Source organism: Trypanosoma cruzi, genomic scaffold (assembly GCF_000209065.1).
Source record: "Trypanosoma cruzi strain CL Brener 1047053517177 genomic scaffold, whole genome shotgun sequence".
Classification (NCBI taxonomy): domain Eukaryota; phylum Euglenozoa; class Kinetoplastea; order Trypanosomatida; family Trypanosomatidae; genus Trypanosoma; species Trypanosoma cruzi.
This window is the reverse complement of record NW_001849490.1, coordinates 152,049-165,569: the sequence shown is the minus strand read 5'-3', so window position 1 is coordinate 165,569 and position 13,521 is coordinate 152,049. Positions and strand designations below refer to the sequence as shown.

Genomic DNA, 13,521 nt, shown 5'->3' with positions numbered 1-13,521 from the left:
AAAAAAATGACAGGAGGGAATCTGCCAACGAGACGAATAAAGAGAGCCTTCTTTTTTATTTATTTATTTTTTTAGTTTTTCTTTTTTTTTTTTTTTTTGCCCTTTTTTTTTTTTTTCTTGTTGTTGTTGTCTTTCTTGAGTGTGAGGAGAGTGTCTGTCCTCCTACGACCGTCAGCGAATCGTTGTTGTTTGTTTGTGTCTTTTCCCCGCTCTCTCTTTTTTTTTTTTTTTTTTTTTTTTTGAAAAACGCATGCACGCACACAGTGAGAGAAAAAGATAAATAGAAGAAAAGAGAGGGTGGACAAATAAATAAATAAATAAAGACAGCGACGGAAGAGGGCTGTGAACACCCCGCAATTGACAAGAAGAAGTCAAGGCCACATTGACAGTAGTTTTTGTTTTCCTTCACGAGAATGACATCGTCTCTCAGTGGTGTTGTGTCAAAAGCGGCTCTTTTTGTGCGCCCCAAATATGCGCAGGAGCGGGAGTTGCTTTCCGTGATTAAGTTCAAGCTGCATGAGGCGGGATTTATTATCATCCACGAGGAATACCGGCGCATCAATGAGGAGTTGGCAGACACCATTGCCGTCCAGCTTGATCGTACCGCATTTCTCAGTGGTAGTGCCGCCCCATCGATTGCTTTGGAGGACGCGGCGACGTCTCGGCCCATGTTCACGTGTGAGCACGCGACCTCCGTTCCAACTGGGCAACAGGACCTTGTTGGACATGTATACTTGTATGTGCTGGCACGACGGGACTGTCATGTGGATTTGTTGCGGTTTCTCTGTCGTCTATTCGCTGATGAGGACTTTACATCGGTGCTAAAGTGCATTCGGGAAAAGGCCACACGGGAAGAGGCTACCACGGCAGCAGTGAAAAATGAAAGGGAAAATGAAGAAAAGTCCGAAGGATCACACATTTCATGTCCGGTGTTTTGTAATGCCACTGCCGTTGCAGCAAAGCAGGTGGTTCAGCTACTGTTTCCACGCATGTTAGCGCAGGATGTGCCAAGCACGGGTGCCTCGAAAGAATACGTGCAGGCAGAGCTGAAGGGCGCCCTGTTGCCTGCACTCGTGGAGTTGTCAAAGGCGAAACCCGAAAATCCCATTCGGTGGCTGGCGGAGCGGCTTCTAAACACCAACACACGCGCCCCACCGCTGGTTCCCGCGTCGAGCGTCAATGGAAACGGCTGAGTCGACAGCACTGGGGAGAATATATATATTTATATTTTTTTATATGCATATTGAGAGAGAGCGGCGGTAAAGAGGAAAAGAAGGGAAAAAAAAAATGGTTAGGGGAAAGCTGCCGTGCGGTGAAATGCGTCACAACCACCCGTCATTTTTCCACAATTGATGTAAAATCACATATCTGACAACTCTGCCAGAACTCTCCCACTTCTTCCCACATTTTTATGCGGAAAGGAAGAAGGTGGAAAGGAAGAGAAGAGAGGGGCAAGTGAAATTTGCAAAGGAGATGTTGATTACAACTAGGCGGTGTGCGTTGTCACCCTGAAGGCTATGGTGGTACTGGCTTCTTCTTCCCTTCTCTTCCAATGCCTTTCCTTTTTTTTTTTTTCTTCTTTTTTTGAATGAGGCGGATCACAAAAAAAAAAAAAAAGAAGGGAAAGGAATGAGATGCAGACAAATAGGCTCCACGTTCACGAAGCAGTTTCATCATTTGGCTGGGAATTCTTTTTGTGTTTTCCTTCTCCTGTTGTTGTCGCAAACGCTACTCGTGCGGGGAGGCGTACAGTCCCCTGTCCCTTGTGACAGCGGTTTTGGTCGTGACTACATTGTTTTTATCAATACTTATCTTCTTCCCGACGGGACAATCAACGTTGCTAAAGAGACTCAGCGATGGTGGAAATGGCGGCAGGCAGACAAGACGTGTGGCTGCCTGTCTATTGCACCTCATGTATCAAAAGACGGAGGATGGCAGGACTTTGTTGTGGTGCGTGTGTTGTCACCGCAAAGAAATCGTAGCATGCGATGTGTTCAAACGGAACTCCGTGATGTTCGGTTTGTTTTTCCTTGTGTGGGGCAAATTTCTGTCCTTCGCGTGGTGGAAAATACGTTCCTTTGGGGAAATCGGACTCTAGCTTCAGTGGCACAGCAAACAGGCTTCGCTACAGCGCGGCCGCTGTACCCACGACGATATTTTGGTCTTTCCTCAACGTTGAAGTGGACAGGAAGAGGCGTTCGTATCGCTTTGTTGGATACGGGACTTGATTCGCATCTACTTCTGTCAGAATCATCATCACTTGAACAGCAACGGGATTCAAAGGGAACAGGTGGCACAAGAAAACCTCTTCTTATGTGTACAAGCTTTGTGCCGGGTTTTTCGTGCGAGAATAACCAAGATGGGCATGGCACCTTTAGCGTCTCCTTGATGGCTGGAAACATCTCATTATTGGAGTGGAATCGAAATAAGAGTGTTTTGGAGGCAAAACACATGAAGTCCGATGACAAATTTATCGCAGAGAAGACGGGACTACTTTCTGCTCGCTCGCAATACCTCGGGATGGCGCCAGGTGCGGATGTTCATATGCTGCGTGTTTTTGATGACAATCGTGATACTCGCACCGCTTGGTGTATAGCCGCGTTGAATTTTGCTCTTCAGTGGGGTGCAAATATTATAAATTTGTCATTTGGAGGCATCGACTACTATGATGCCGTCTTCACAGAGAAAATTACGGAAGTGGCGACGAAGGGCGTGGTGGTGGTGGCTGCAACAGGTAATGAAGGTCCCAGGATGGGATCTGTGCATAACCCTGCAGACCAGAACGAAGTGATATCGGTGGGATCGCTTGGAACACGTGGAAGACGTCTTATTTCACGTCGTGATTATTATGAGGATGGTGATGATAATACAGAAATGAACAAATCTTCTATACGCTTACCTGTGCGGTGGGTTTCAACGTTCTCCGGTAGGGGGCCGAGTACATGGGAGATGCCATATGGAACGGGCCGACCAAGACCGGATCTCGTGGCGCTGGGCGAGCACGTTCTTGGTGTGGGACGCGACGAGGGGTCTGGTACGTTGTCACTACGCGTTTCGCACGGCACGAGTGTGGCCGCCCCGATTGTGGCGGGAATTGTTGCACTTTGCATTGACGCTCTTCAACGTTTACATGGGAACTGGAAGGCAAATATGAACGTTGCAGTAATAAAACGGGTACTGATGGAGACGGCGGTTGAGATTCATCCGAGACTGTCCGCACTACGCTTCATGGAAGCGGCGCTTCACAAAGAAGAAAAGGAATTGTTGGCCCAACGGAAAAGTGACTGGTGGCGTCGGGGTAGAAATACGTTCCACCGTCGTGATGGCATTGCCATAACGCGGACTCTTTTTCACTACCGAAATGTATTGCAGTACAGTCGCATGAGCCAAGGAGCCGGAGAGGTGTGCCCGATGTGTGCACTTTCATGGATCGCAGAAGAAGGGCAAAGTCGAAAACTTTTGAGCGGGTTTGCCTTCCCCAGGGAAATTGAAGCCACAGGCGAGCATCAGCTACCATATGGAGAGGCGTCACCATCTTCATTGCCTCTTTGTTTGCTCAACTGGCCTTATTGCGAGCAGCCCCTTTTTCCCTCGGCGACACCAGTCGAATATAATATCAATATTTACTATCCACAATGCCCTGCAGCACGTCTTGCCCAAGCCACGCCATGGATACGGATGACGAGTGCGCGGGGTATCTGTAGCGCTCATAGGCGTGAGCAATGTCAGGCCTCCATTGTAGATCTGACCACCGCTAAACAGCTTTTATTTCTGCGGGCACATGCACCGCAAATCCTAGAGGCGTACAGTGGGGTGATCTCTCTTTTTGCCTTATCACCATCCAATGCATCCAATGTCCGACTGAAATCATCACCCACGGAAATTTTGGAGGCGGACGACAGGGAGAGGGTGCTGGGACATTTTGATCTTATTGAGGTGTCTGGCAATGTCAATGTGGTGTACACCTGCAATGCATCTTTTCGTGGGATTCTGCGGAGAACAAAGGAAGATGAAACAAGATTTGCATCGGAATGGGTGACCATACCGTTTAAGATTTCTATCGTACCACGACCTTCACGTGCTCAACGCATGGCTTTTGACATTAGTCATCAATGGTTTTATCCACCTGATTTTATACCTGGCGATGATTCTCGTCCTGAACCCATGCATGGCAAAGAACAACAGCATAAGAAACGTCGAGCCCCTCGTGAAAGTCACGGTGTCTTTGAATGCGATGGCGATCATCCGCACACAAATATGGCACCACTCCTGCTGTATCTTCGTCGAGAAATGAAGCTGTTTGTTGAATTGCCCCTGCTTAGTTACTTTTCTTTTGGACTTCACCGGAATGAAACAATACCGACACCATCCTTGCACTGGCGCAATGCCTCGCGGAGTTACTACAGCAGCATTGGAACATTGTTGTTGGTCGATCCGGAACTCCCACTTTTGAAAGAAGAGCGAGCAGTTTTTTCAGACGCCGTTTTGCTGTATCAACTGAATGTGGTGATCATCAGCGAATGGTACAGCGAGCAAGTAGCACGGGGTCTCTCCTTTTACGATTTTACTCGAAATCACACGTGGTCGCCCTTATTTTTGACAAAAAGGGGTGAAATGGTGGAATCTACCATAGTCGACGAAGAACATGAGAGAAATTCACATGGTCTGAAGGGCGCTTGTCATGTGCCTTCGCTAAACAAGTTTCTGTGCGAGATTAGCGAAGGGTCGCTTCAGCTTGACGAGGAGCGAGTTGTGGATGGCGAGCTGGTGCTTGCAACCTCCTCCTCTTTTTCTCGGCGTCACACTGGATGGGGTGAGCAGACGGTGTATCGCCATTTTCCTAGAATGAACTCTGCAGGTATGTTACGTTGGCCTCCGGCAGGAAGTGGCTGTTTCGCACGTGCATCACCGTGTGGAGAAATTGTGAGAACAACGATGGTGTGCGGCATGGAAAGGGCGTGGGCGAACGAGTTGCATGAATTTACAAAGTCCGAGGGGAGAACACGGGGAGATGAGGCATCCAGCGAGGCTGCGGATGTGTGGAGGCAGGTGGATCCAGGTGTATTTATCCCACTTTTTGGTTTTGTCGGGGTGGGCAACAGTGATACGGACAAAGAATGCGGAAGGAGCTCTGCAGACGGTATGAAAAGATGTGGGAGGGGAAGAGGACGCGTCGCTGTCTTCACGGATACCAGCGGCTTTGGTTCATCCTCCGCTTCCCTTCAGGCTTCGCTGCGTGTCTTGGACAAATTGTTTTATGACGTCTCCTCTCAATTGTCCGGTAACACTGGGGTCGAGGTGGTTGTACCCCCACGTGTACGTGAGGCAATTAAAAACCTTGTGATTCATGAAAGCGAGGCTCCCTCTTTTACGTTTAGTATCATACGTGACTTTTTTCATTTTGTTTACACCGGAGATGTTCCCGAATTTACAAATGGCGCTGAGTGTAAACGCAGTGGCGGCCACATGCATGCGGTCACAACTCCGGTGGAAGTGAACGTGAGGGAATATGAGGAAAACGAATATGAAGAACTTCTGTCGGCTCTTTTTGCCTCGGCGCCGCGTCGAGTGGCTGTGGCAAGGCGGCTCCGTGAGGTCTTTAGTGGGTGGGAGACCGCCGTGACGGTGGCCGAAGATGATTGCATTTTTAGAAACAACGAATTTCATTTCAAGGAAAAGAACACGCACGAGGCGGCGATGGAATTGGTTTTATTCGTCTGCTTGTCGCTTGTTGTTCTTGGGCTGACGTTTATCCTGCTTTGGAAGCGGAAGAGGGTACATTGTGCTTTCCGTGGAATTTTGAAGTCTGATAAGGTGTACAGTAAGAGGAAGAAAGAGGAGAAAAAAGGAAAATGAATGCATGCGTGCCTTTTACCTCTCCATTTACATACACCCATGTGTACGCGTATGTTTATGGGACAGGATGGTCAATTTTTCAGCGCCGTGTTTCATGCGTGTATTTTTGTTTGTTTGTTTGCATGTCCTTTGCTTCCCCTATGCCGGGTGTTTTATCCCCTTTTATTTATTGACAATTGTGATTTCTTTATTATTATTATTATTATTATTATTATTATTATTATTTCTGCGAGCGGAGTCAAGTGCCTGCGCCCGCTCTGTACTGGTTTCATGTCATCGGTCGGCAAAAGTCATTTCTCTTTTATTCGTTTGTTTGTTCTTTTCCGGTGTGTGTGTGTGCGGATCGTGCAGGGTGAACATTACGAGATGCGGCACAGTAGTGCGAGGCGGTCTTCTCGTGGCTTCGTGAAGCATTCACCGCCCATTCCATACACAGCTTCCTCGCCTTTTTTTACGGATGTGGGGAAGCCGAGGGGCTTGCAGGCACGCAAGGTCCTTGGCCTCGTTTCGCGTCTTAAATCAGCCGTGCTACAGAAGCTTCTTCCCATTTATCATCCCCCAATAAATTACGGTGACATTCTCCGAGAAGTGCCGTATTATGTTCAAACTCGTGTCGTTGCCTTCTTCTCAATTCACCCAAGTTATTGCGAAGATGTGTTTGGTGTTTCCCATGGACAGTGCATCCGCTTTACACGGGGGCCGTGGATGAATGAAACGGCTATCATCGTCGGCGTGCGTGGTGGCAAGCTCTGGATTGTGGGTTGTGATGGCCCCATCGTGGCACGCCCTCTTCGCGAGGTACAAAAACATGGGTGGGAAAAGGTACGACCGGAAGCCACGCTACTGGGGCGGTTCCGCGAAGGACTTGTTGGGGCACGGAAAGATGTAGAGTTGGATTACAGTCCAGAGCAACGGGAGTTTCTGCAGAAGGCACCGGACTTGTATGCAGAAGTCGTGGACGATGAAGTGGCCGGGGGCGAGGAACTTGATCCTGTAGAAGTAGGATGGGACGGACCGACCGCCGGCAGCCGCGGAGAGAGTGGCGGCGTTGCCCCGAGTGACGGTGTCGCCTCATGCATTCCTCCGAATAACGGTAGAACTGGGAACACGAACAATGACACGCGAATTGGTGAGTTTTCGACGGCTAGGAAGCGCATTGTTCTTGTTCCAGAGCTCCTGCAGTCCACGAATGATCTTGGCTGGGCAGGGGAGGGTCTTGTGACGGTTAACGGTGGTGGGGTGAAGTCCTTTTCTGCCTCCCTCTCCGCATCCGTCTTGTTGTAACGTCATGGAAAGAGAAAACACGGCCGGCCGCTTTATAGGGATGGGACGCAGTGGATGAGATGCATTGTAGAAACATAAAAAATAAAAAGAGAGAGAGAGAGAGAGACTGAACTCATGCGTACTTTTCACTGTTCGAATACAATTTTTTTTTTCCTTTACTGGGGCGGTGTAACTGTGAAAATGGGCCTGGGATGAAAAGAAAAAAGGGACGCTTGGATCTGTCTTAAGATTTGTTTAATGACACTAGGAGCTTCTGGAAAGAATGTGAATTGCTCGAGGCAGAAATAAATTAGATAGAATACATGCGCACGTAAACCTATATCATTTCACTTCATTTTTTGCTTTTTTTTTTTTTTTTTTGCGCGTGGGTGTTGTTGGATTTTCGTGGCGTGTTAGTGGGATCCGCATGGCTGCCACTTCTTGCACGTGCCTTGTAGGAGGAATTTATTGACGTGCTGGCAGGAAGTGATGGAACTTCTTTGGGGAAGGGGGGCTGATGACGCCTGCTCTTTTTACCGGTTGTGTATTTGTGAGACCTTTGAAGGATTCGAGTGCAATCAACAGGAAGAATAAAACCAGGAAGGAAAAGAAAGGAGTGAAGCATGAAATTTGGGTAAAGAGTTCGTGTACCACCAAACCAAACGCGGTATATTCTTTTGGATGTATGCATAGAAGCTACTGTTTTCTCTTTCTTTCTCTGTGTGTGGAGGGAGAGGGGTTTTGGCAAGGTTTTCGGTGAGAAAGAAAAAAAAAAAAGGAATAAGAAGGAAGATATATATATTTATTTATTTATTTATTTTTTATATTTTATTGCCGGCATGTACATGCATACACACACTTATCTACACACGCCCTATACGCACATACGTATATGTGAGGGTAATATTGTTCTTGCCCAATGTATATTTGTGTTGTAGTGACTTGTGACAAACGCACACGTATTCCTTTTATTTTGTTTTGGTACGGATATTCTTTCTTTTTTTTCTTTTTTTTTCTTTCTTGAAGGGTGGGGTGTGTGGGTGGGTCAGCAAGTTGAACGCATGAGGACGGCCTTGCGGTATCGGTTAGGCAATGTGCGGGAGTCTGAATTCACAAGGGCACGACGACTTATCAATTCTCATGATCCATTGAGCACGCAGGAGCAGGTGCAGGTGCTTCATTATCTTGCAGCATCCATGCGCTCAAGTGTGACACTCCTCCGTGTTGTTGCTGTGCTTCAGATATTTCTGGCCTTTCTGTTTATTGCCATGTTGGCAGCTGGTCACCCACTTGTGTACGCCGTCATCGATGATGCTCCACCATTGACATTTGGAGGGACCGTTGCGATTATGACGTCGTCTATTCTTTTAGTGGCAGGTGGGTTGTATGACATGCGTACGTGTCGTCGTACTCTTTACATTGATGAGGCCGCACTCGTTGAAACGAATCCCGGCAGAGAACAAGAGACGGGCGTGCATGCAGGGAGAAGGGACGCATGTACGGCAGCGTTGGTAGTGACAGAACCGCCGCGGTACCATTACTTTTTGGGTTTTCTCGCTCTTTGGCCTACGGTGTATTGGCTATATGTGATGCGTGTCTATCACACACACATGGCACAGCAGGGACCCGTGTTTTTTGGGGTTGCAGACAACTGGGTGGAGTTGGTGCTGGTGCTGTGGCAGCCCGTGATGCACTTTGTTTTTGCAAGGACACTCCGTTCCATCGTTACCGGAAAGAATGACCTCCTGCGCCTCGCAAAGATGAAATACCGCTACGACAAACTGTGAGTGGGCGATCGTTGTTGTTGTTGTTGTTGTTTTTTGTGTATGTGCCATGATACCTGTTTTTTCCTTCAATGCGATGTCAGTAGGGTGTATGTCTATTTGGTTCTCACGTGCATCCATTCCCTAAACCCTCATTATTTTCCTCTTTACATGTTCCTGCACACATAAACATATAATATATATATATATATACATGGGGGAAGGTGATAATACAAACATAAATAGCAAGGAGGAGTGGGGAGGGGCATGTCCGTGGCGGTACCCAATGAAAGGGCTGAGAAGAGAAGCAACAGAAAGCAGAGTCATTTAGAGAAGAAGCAGCACAGTAAACGCGATGCGCAAAGGGGAGAGTCTAGTATGATGCATGGCGGCCAGCTGAGGTATATGCGCAAAGGTCCCGTCACAGCAGTAAAGGACAAACACGGGAATACCGAGACGGTGCACGATGGGGAACGCTACGTTGTTGTCATTACGAATGTCGAGAATGATTTTGCACAAGTGCACCAAAAGGCCTTGCCACAGTATTGTTGTCTGAACGAGCAGCATCATCACGGCCCACAGCAGCAGGCATTGTCGGCGACTGTAAAGGGCATGGATAAGGAGGCATCAACTGCGTTGGGAAAAGAAGCGAAAAGGCGACAATGCCGCTACACAGTCACTGCCCGCACGGAGACACGCTCCGTTGAAGTTGCCGTTTATGGGAGGGCGGATGGCGATGTCTCGAGCGTGTACCTCCCACATCGTGCCGGCATGCGTGAGAAGAAACAAGGCCATCAGACAAATAAAGAGAAGGTTGTAGGTAGGGGTAATGGAAAAGAAGAAAAAAAAGGTGTTGGTGTTAGTGGTGGTTCGCCGATCAAGTGTGTGGCTGCCCCTGTAGGGAATAATCCAGTTTTTGCCTCCCTCGAAGACATGGTCATGGCACTCCGCCACGCGCCGTACTTTACGCATCCGCCAAAGTTTCTTCTTAATGTGCCAGGCAAAGAAGATGGTGAGGTTCTGCGGGGGGTAAAGCCACGTAAACGGCGTCGGAATGCCACCACCGATGAGGAAAAGGAAGAAGAGCACCAAAGCGGAGAGCCAACCCCTGGCGATGCAAAGAACTTTTCGCCTCTCCTCCAATCTACGGTGCGTCAGGCAGAAATGATCACTGCTGTCGCGACAACGTCGACGCGGATGCACACAAAAGAACTTTGTGACCAGTTAAAAGAAATCCCCGGTTTTATCACCTGCTGGATGTTGTACCCGCAGCACTTTCGTGTGCTGTTTGCTTCAAGGAAGACACTCTTTCGGGCGAAGGAGCTTCTGGACCAGTTTGAGGTGGACGGCCACGTGCGGGTGACGCTCACACTTTCAGACGGTGCCGCCAAGGCGTTTGCGGAGCACCTGGCCTCGGTGGAAAACACGGTATGAAGTGTGCAAATACGCAGAGGGAGAAGAAGCAAGAGGGGGAGTACTTGACGGTGTTATATCTATCATTACTCCCTGCGCATGGAGAATGCACCCCAGTGGGGCCTGAATGCTGCGAGGATGAGCAGAGCATGATGCATGTATTCTGCCTGTTGTTTTGTAATGGAAGAAAAAAAGTGGACAAGAAAAGGTGCTTAACGATTAACTCAGCGACACCGCGCGTCTCCGAATACGGTTGTGGTTAAATTAAATGAGGAAATGTTTTAGGCGAGGGAAAGAGAAAAAGGAAACAAAAAGAAGTGGATGTGGACCGAAGAATAAATGAGTGAAATGTTTCATGCATCCAGAGGGAAGGAGCACAGACGCAGTTCATGGCAAAAAAAAAAAAAAAAAAGGAGGGGGGGAGTTTTTGTTGTTATTTACCTTTGTTTTTGTTTTTCTCTCCACATATATATATCCACTGATTTTGCGTGTGTGTGTGTGTGTGTGTGTGTAGAAAGGAAAGAAGCGAGGGCAGAGGAAAAAATAAATAGATGGCTCGGCGGCAGCGTGTGCCACGCCACAAGGAGCACGGGCGGAGGCGCAACAAGAACCCGAAGTTGTCTCCATTCCAGCGGGAGCAGAGGCGCAATAAGATGGCCAACCAGCCGCCGGTGTCATTTGGCAAGAATGGCAGCCAGCGTGATTACCCCATCAGTCAGAGGGCGGTGATGAAATTCCTCATGGCAAAGCAGAAGCGGCTGCAGGAAAGGCACCAGCAGCGACACGAGGAGCAGCAGAAGAAAGAAATAGGGGAGCATCAGCAGAGGCAAACAAAAAAAACAACAGGCGATGGGAAATTGTGTGAAGACAACGGGGAGGTTTCCCCTTCTCCCGCCACCCACTCATCCATGGCTACCGCTGCTGTGGAGGCGGTGGTGGGGAAGAAGAAACACCATGCGAAGAAAGCGAAGAAGACGTCACTTACAGCACCCGTGGCACTCAATGAAGAAATGGCTGCATCCCTTGCACGCCCCATCATGGCCTTTAAGACGCTGGCGGAGGAGGAGAGGGGGGAAGCGGAAAACGCATTGGTAGCCATCATTTCAAGAAAGAAGGAAAGAAAGCATCGGAAGAAGGCGGAAGCCCGGCGGGAGCGAGTGAGGGAAGTACTTCGCGAGACGGAAGAGCAGCTGAGAGAAGTCCTTTCCAGCAAAGGTGGGAAGAAGCGGAGGAGGGAATATCCGGTTGACCCCAAGGATGCCGCCTTCGAGAAGAAGCTAAAGCAGATGCAGAAGGAAAAGGCAGAGGAGGCGGTGGCGGCTGAAAAAAGCGTTGCGGGGAAAAACATAAAACAAGACCGCAGCGAAACTGAGAGCCAGAAAAGAAAACGCAAGCGGATCACGTTCTTAGATGAAGGTGCAAAAGGGGGTGTGGATGTCCCTCACAGTGCGATGCGTTACCCGAACGACAAGGGCGCTAAAGTGCCCCGTGACTTCTGTGAGTTGGTGGATGTTGTACGGTTCGGCGAACGCGTGGAGGCTCCTCCTGTTTTTGACGTTATTCCGCGTCACGACGCCTCTATCACACGTCTTGCCAACCGAATGGAATCCTCCTCCTGTAGGAATTTCCTCAAGGGCGGAGTTGCGTCGTCGCAGAAGGAACGTTTGCAGATGTTGTCATCGGTTGGTGGGGTGGGAGAAGAAAGGCGACTTGAGCGCCTCGGCCTGGGGCCTGTTAGCACTTCTGCGGCTGCGGCCCGCCGCACAGGCGCGCCCAAGAAGCTTTCTAAGGAGGAAGAGATGCGGCGCTTGCGTGAGGCTGTCATGGAAGCATACCGCCGCAAGAAGCGTATAGGGGCGGAGGCACGGAAGGGGGTGGACATGCATCATCAATTCCCGATATTCTCATGAGCGGTCCATTATTATTATTATTATTTTGGTTTAATTTCTCTTCTTGGGTCTATTTTGCCGCCTCAAACTTTTGCCTGGGCGTTCTTCCTTTTCTGGATATCTTTGTTGTTGTTGTTGTTGTTAAGTGCAAGATAAATTTTCCGCTTAAGATACATACCATACATATATATATATATGTCCTCTCCCTCTCTATTTACCTTCACATTGTATTTCATCATACGTGTGAGGTGTATTTAATGTCGGTACACGGTGCGGTGGTGATTCCCTTCACTTCCGTTGCGGTTTATTATTATTATTATTATTTCTCTCTTTCTTTCAATTTGACAGACTTTTTTGCGTTGCCACGGCACCCTCCACATACATACATAAGCACAGGCACGGTGGACAAGCTGGGGAGGGGGGAAAAAAAGGAGGAAAAAAGTTGTCGAGGCGCTGACGGAAACGTCACTCAAACAAATCAAAAGAGATAACGTGTGGACGGTTAGTGTTGTGTATTTACATAAAAAAAAATAAAAAATAGAAATAAACAAAAAATATTTGTCCGATTAAAATTTGGAAAGGAATAAAATAAAGAAAACATTTATTTATGGAACGTCACTGGCATGAGGTGCTTATCCAGAACGATGAGGCGGACAGACATTTTGCAACCGCTGCCCCGCTGCTTGTAAAGGCACTTCGTTTGATTGCATCTGTGCGGGCGTTGCCACTTGCACTAAATGTCTCATGGTGGGAATCTGAAATTGCCCGTGTTGATGACTCGCGTCTCGTGCACCGCAAGGCCCGCGAGCAGGCACGGAAGCTACGCGAAATATTAACGCCCCAATTGGAGTCTATCTACGGCTCTCTCTCGCATCTGCAAAGTGCAAAGGTGGAGTCGCAGCATTCCCACTCCCTTTTACGCTGCCATGAAGGTTTAATTGCGCCACGCGACATGACGATGGACACCCTTTTGGAGTCGCAGCCGGTTTTTGACTACAAAAACTTCCGTGCACAGTTTGAGGGACTTTGCCAGGTGATGGCCAACTCATTGCTCTTCTCCGCCTGTGAGCCCCGCATCAAAGTGCTGCAGAGTCGCTATCGTCTGTATCGTGCCTTTAATGGCGTGCGTGAGGATGATTTTCATCCAACACTCGGTGGAGGGAGCTACGATCGCGCCCCGAAACTTGACGTGCGACGCATTGGAAGCTGCATGTCGGCGAAAACATTGGTGGAGTTCATGCAGCAGACGCTAGAGGAGGAGCCGGAAATGGTTCTTCCTGCACGTGACGCAATTTCACCCTTGAGTTTGGGAGCCAAAAAAATCGTGTAGAGCCGGA

The 13,521-nt window shown here is 48.7% G+C and overlaps 7 protein-coding genes across 7 annotated transcripts, besides 15 other annotated features; all 7 read left to right on the top strand.

Moving 5' to 3' along the window:
* Positions 1–13,521: part of a sequence feature (heterozygous, non-Esmeraldo-like haplotype) that runs on past the window's edge.
* Positions 49–119: a sequence feature (A-rich).
* Positions 217–241: a microsatellite.
* Tc00.1047053511859.70 (hypothetical protein, conserved) lies at positions 414–1,193 on the top strand (the record flags this gene model as incomplete). The annotated part of the gene is made up of 1 exon (XM_810211.1): positions 414–1,193. The coding sequence occupies one exon, from the start codon at positions 414–416 to the stop codon at positions 1,191–1,193; it is 780 nt and encodes a 259-aa protein (XP_815304.1).
* Positions 1,212–1,238: a sequence feature (AT_rich).
* Positions 1,531–1,585: a sequence feature (GA-rich).
* Tc00.1047053511859.60 (subtilisin-like serine peptidase, putative) lies at positions 1,630–5,856 on the top strand (the record flags this gene model as incomplete). Its single annotated transcript, XM_810210.1, has 1 exon — positions 1,630–5,856. One exon carries the CDS (start codon positions 1,630–1,632, stop codon positions 5,854–5,856), a length of 4,227 nt encoding a protein of 1,408 aa, XP_815303.1.
* On the top strand, positions 5,857–7,140 carry Tc00.1047053511859.50 (hypothetical protein, conserved; the record flags this gene model as incomplete). Its single annotated transcript, XM_810209.1, has 1 exon — positions 5,857–7,140. The coding sequence occupies one exon, from the start codon at positions 5,857–5,859 to the stop codon at positions 7,138–7,140; it is 1,284 nt and encodes a 427-aa protein (XP_815302.1).
* Positions 6,044–6,081: a microsatellite.
* Positions 7,475–7,500: a microsatellite.
* Positions 7,915–7,944: a microsatellite.
* Positions 8,110–8,141: a sequence feature (A-rich).
* Positions 8,181–8,906, top strand: Tc00.1047053511859.40 (hypothetical protein, conserved; the record flags this gene model as incomplete). Its single annotated transcript, XM_810208.1, has 1 exon — positions 8,181–8,906. One exon carries the CDS (start codon positions 8,181–8,183, stop codon positions 8,904–8,906), a length of 726 nt encoding a protein of 241 aa, XP_815301.1.
* Positions 8,917–8,937: a microsatellite.
* Positions 9,064–9,098: a microsatellite.
* Tc00.1047053511859.30 (hypothetical protein, conserved) lies at positions 9,150–10,316 on the top strand (the record flags this gene model as incomplete). The annotated part of the gene is made up of 1 exon (XM_810207.1): positions 9,150–10,316. The coding sequence occupies one exon, from the start codon at positions 9,150–9,152 to the stop codon at positions 10,314–10,316; it is 1,167 nt and encodes a 388-aa protein (XP_815300.1).
* Positions 10,781–10,807: a microsatellite.
* Tc00.1047053511859.20 (hypothetical protein, conserved) lies at positions 10,847–12,205 on the top strand (the record flags this gene model as incomplete). The annotated part of the gene is made up of 1 exon (XM_810206.1): positions 10,847–12,205. One exon carries the CDS (start codon positions 10,847–10,849, stop codon positions 12,203–12,205), a length of 1,359 nt encoding a protein of 452 aa, XP_815299.1.
* Positions 12,308–12,327: a microsatellite.
* Positions 12,489–12,508: a microsatellite.
* Positions 12,705–12,744: a sequence feature (AT_rich).
* Tc00.1047053511859.10 (AMP deaminase, putative) lies at positions 12,792–13,514 on the top strand (the record flags this gene model as incomplete). The annotated part of the gene is made up of 1 exon (XM_810205.1): positions 12,792–13,514. One exon carries the CDS (start codon positions 12,792–12,794, stop codon positions 13,512–13,514), a length of 723 nt encoding a protein of 240 aa, XP_815298.1.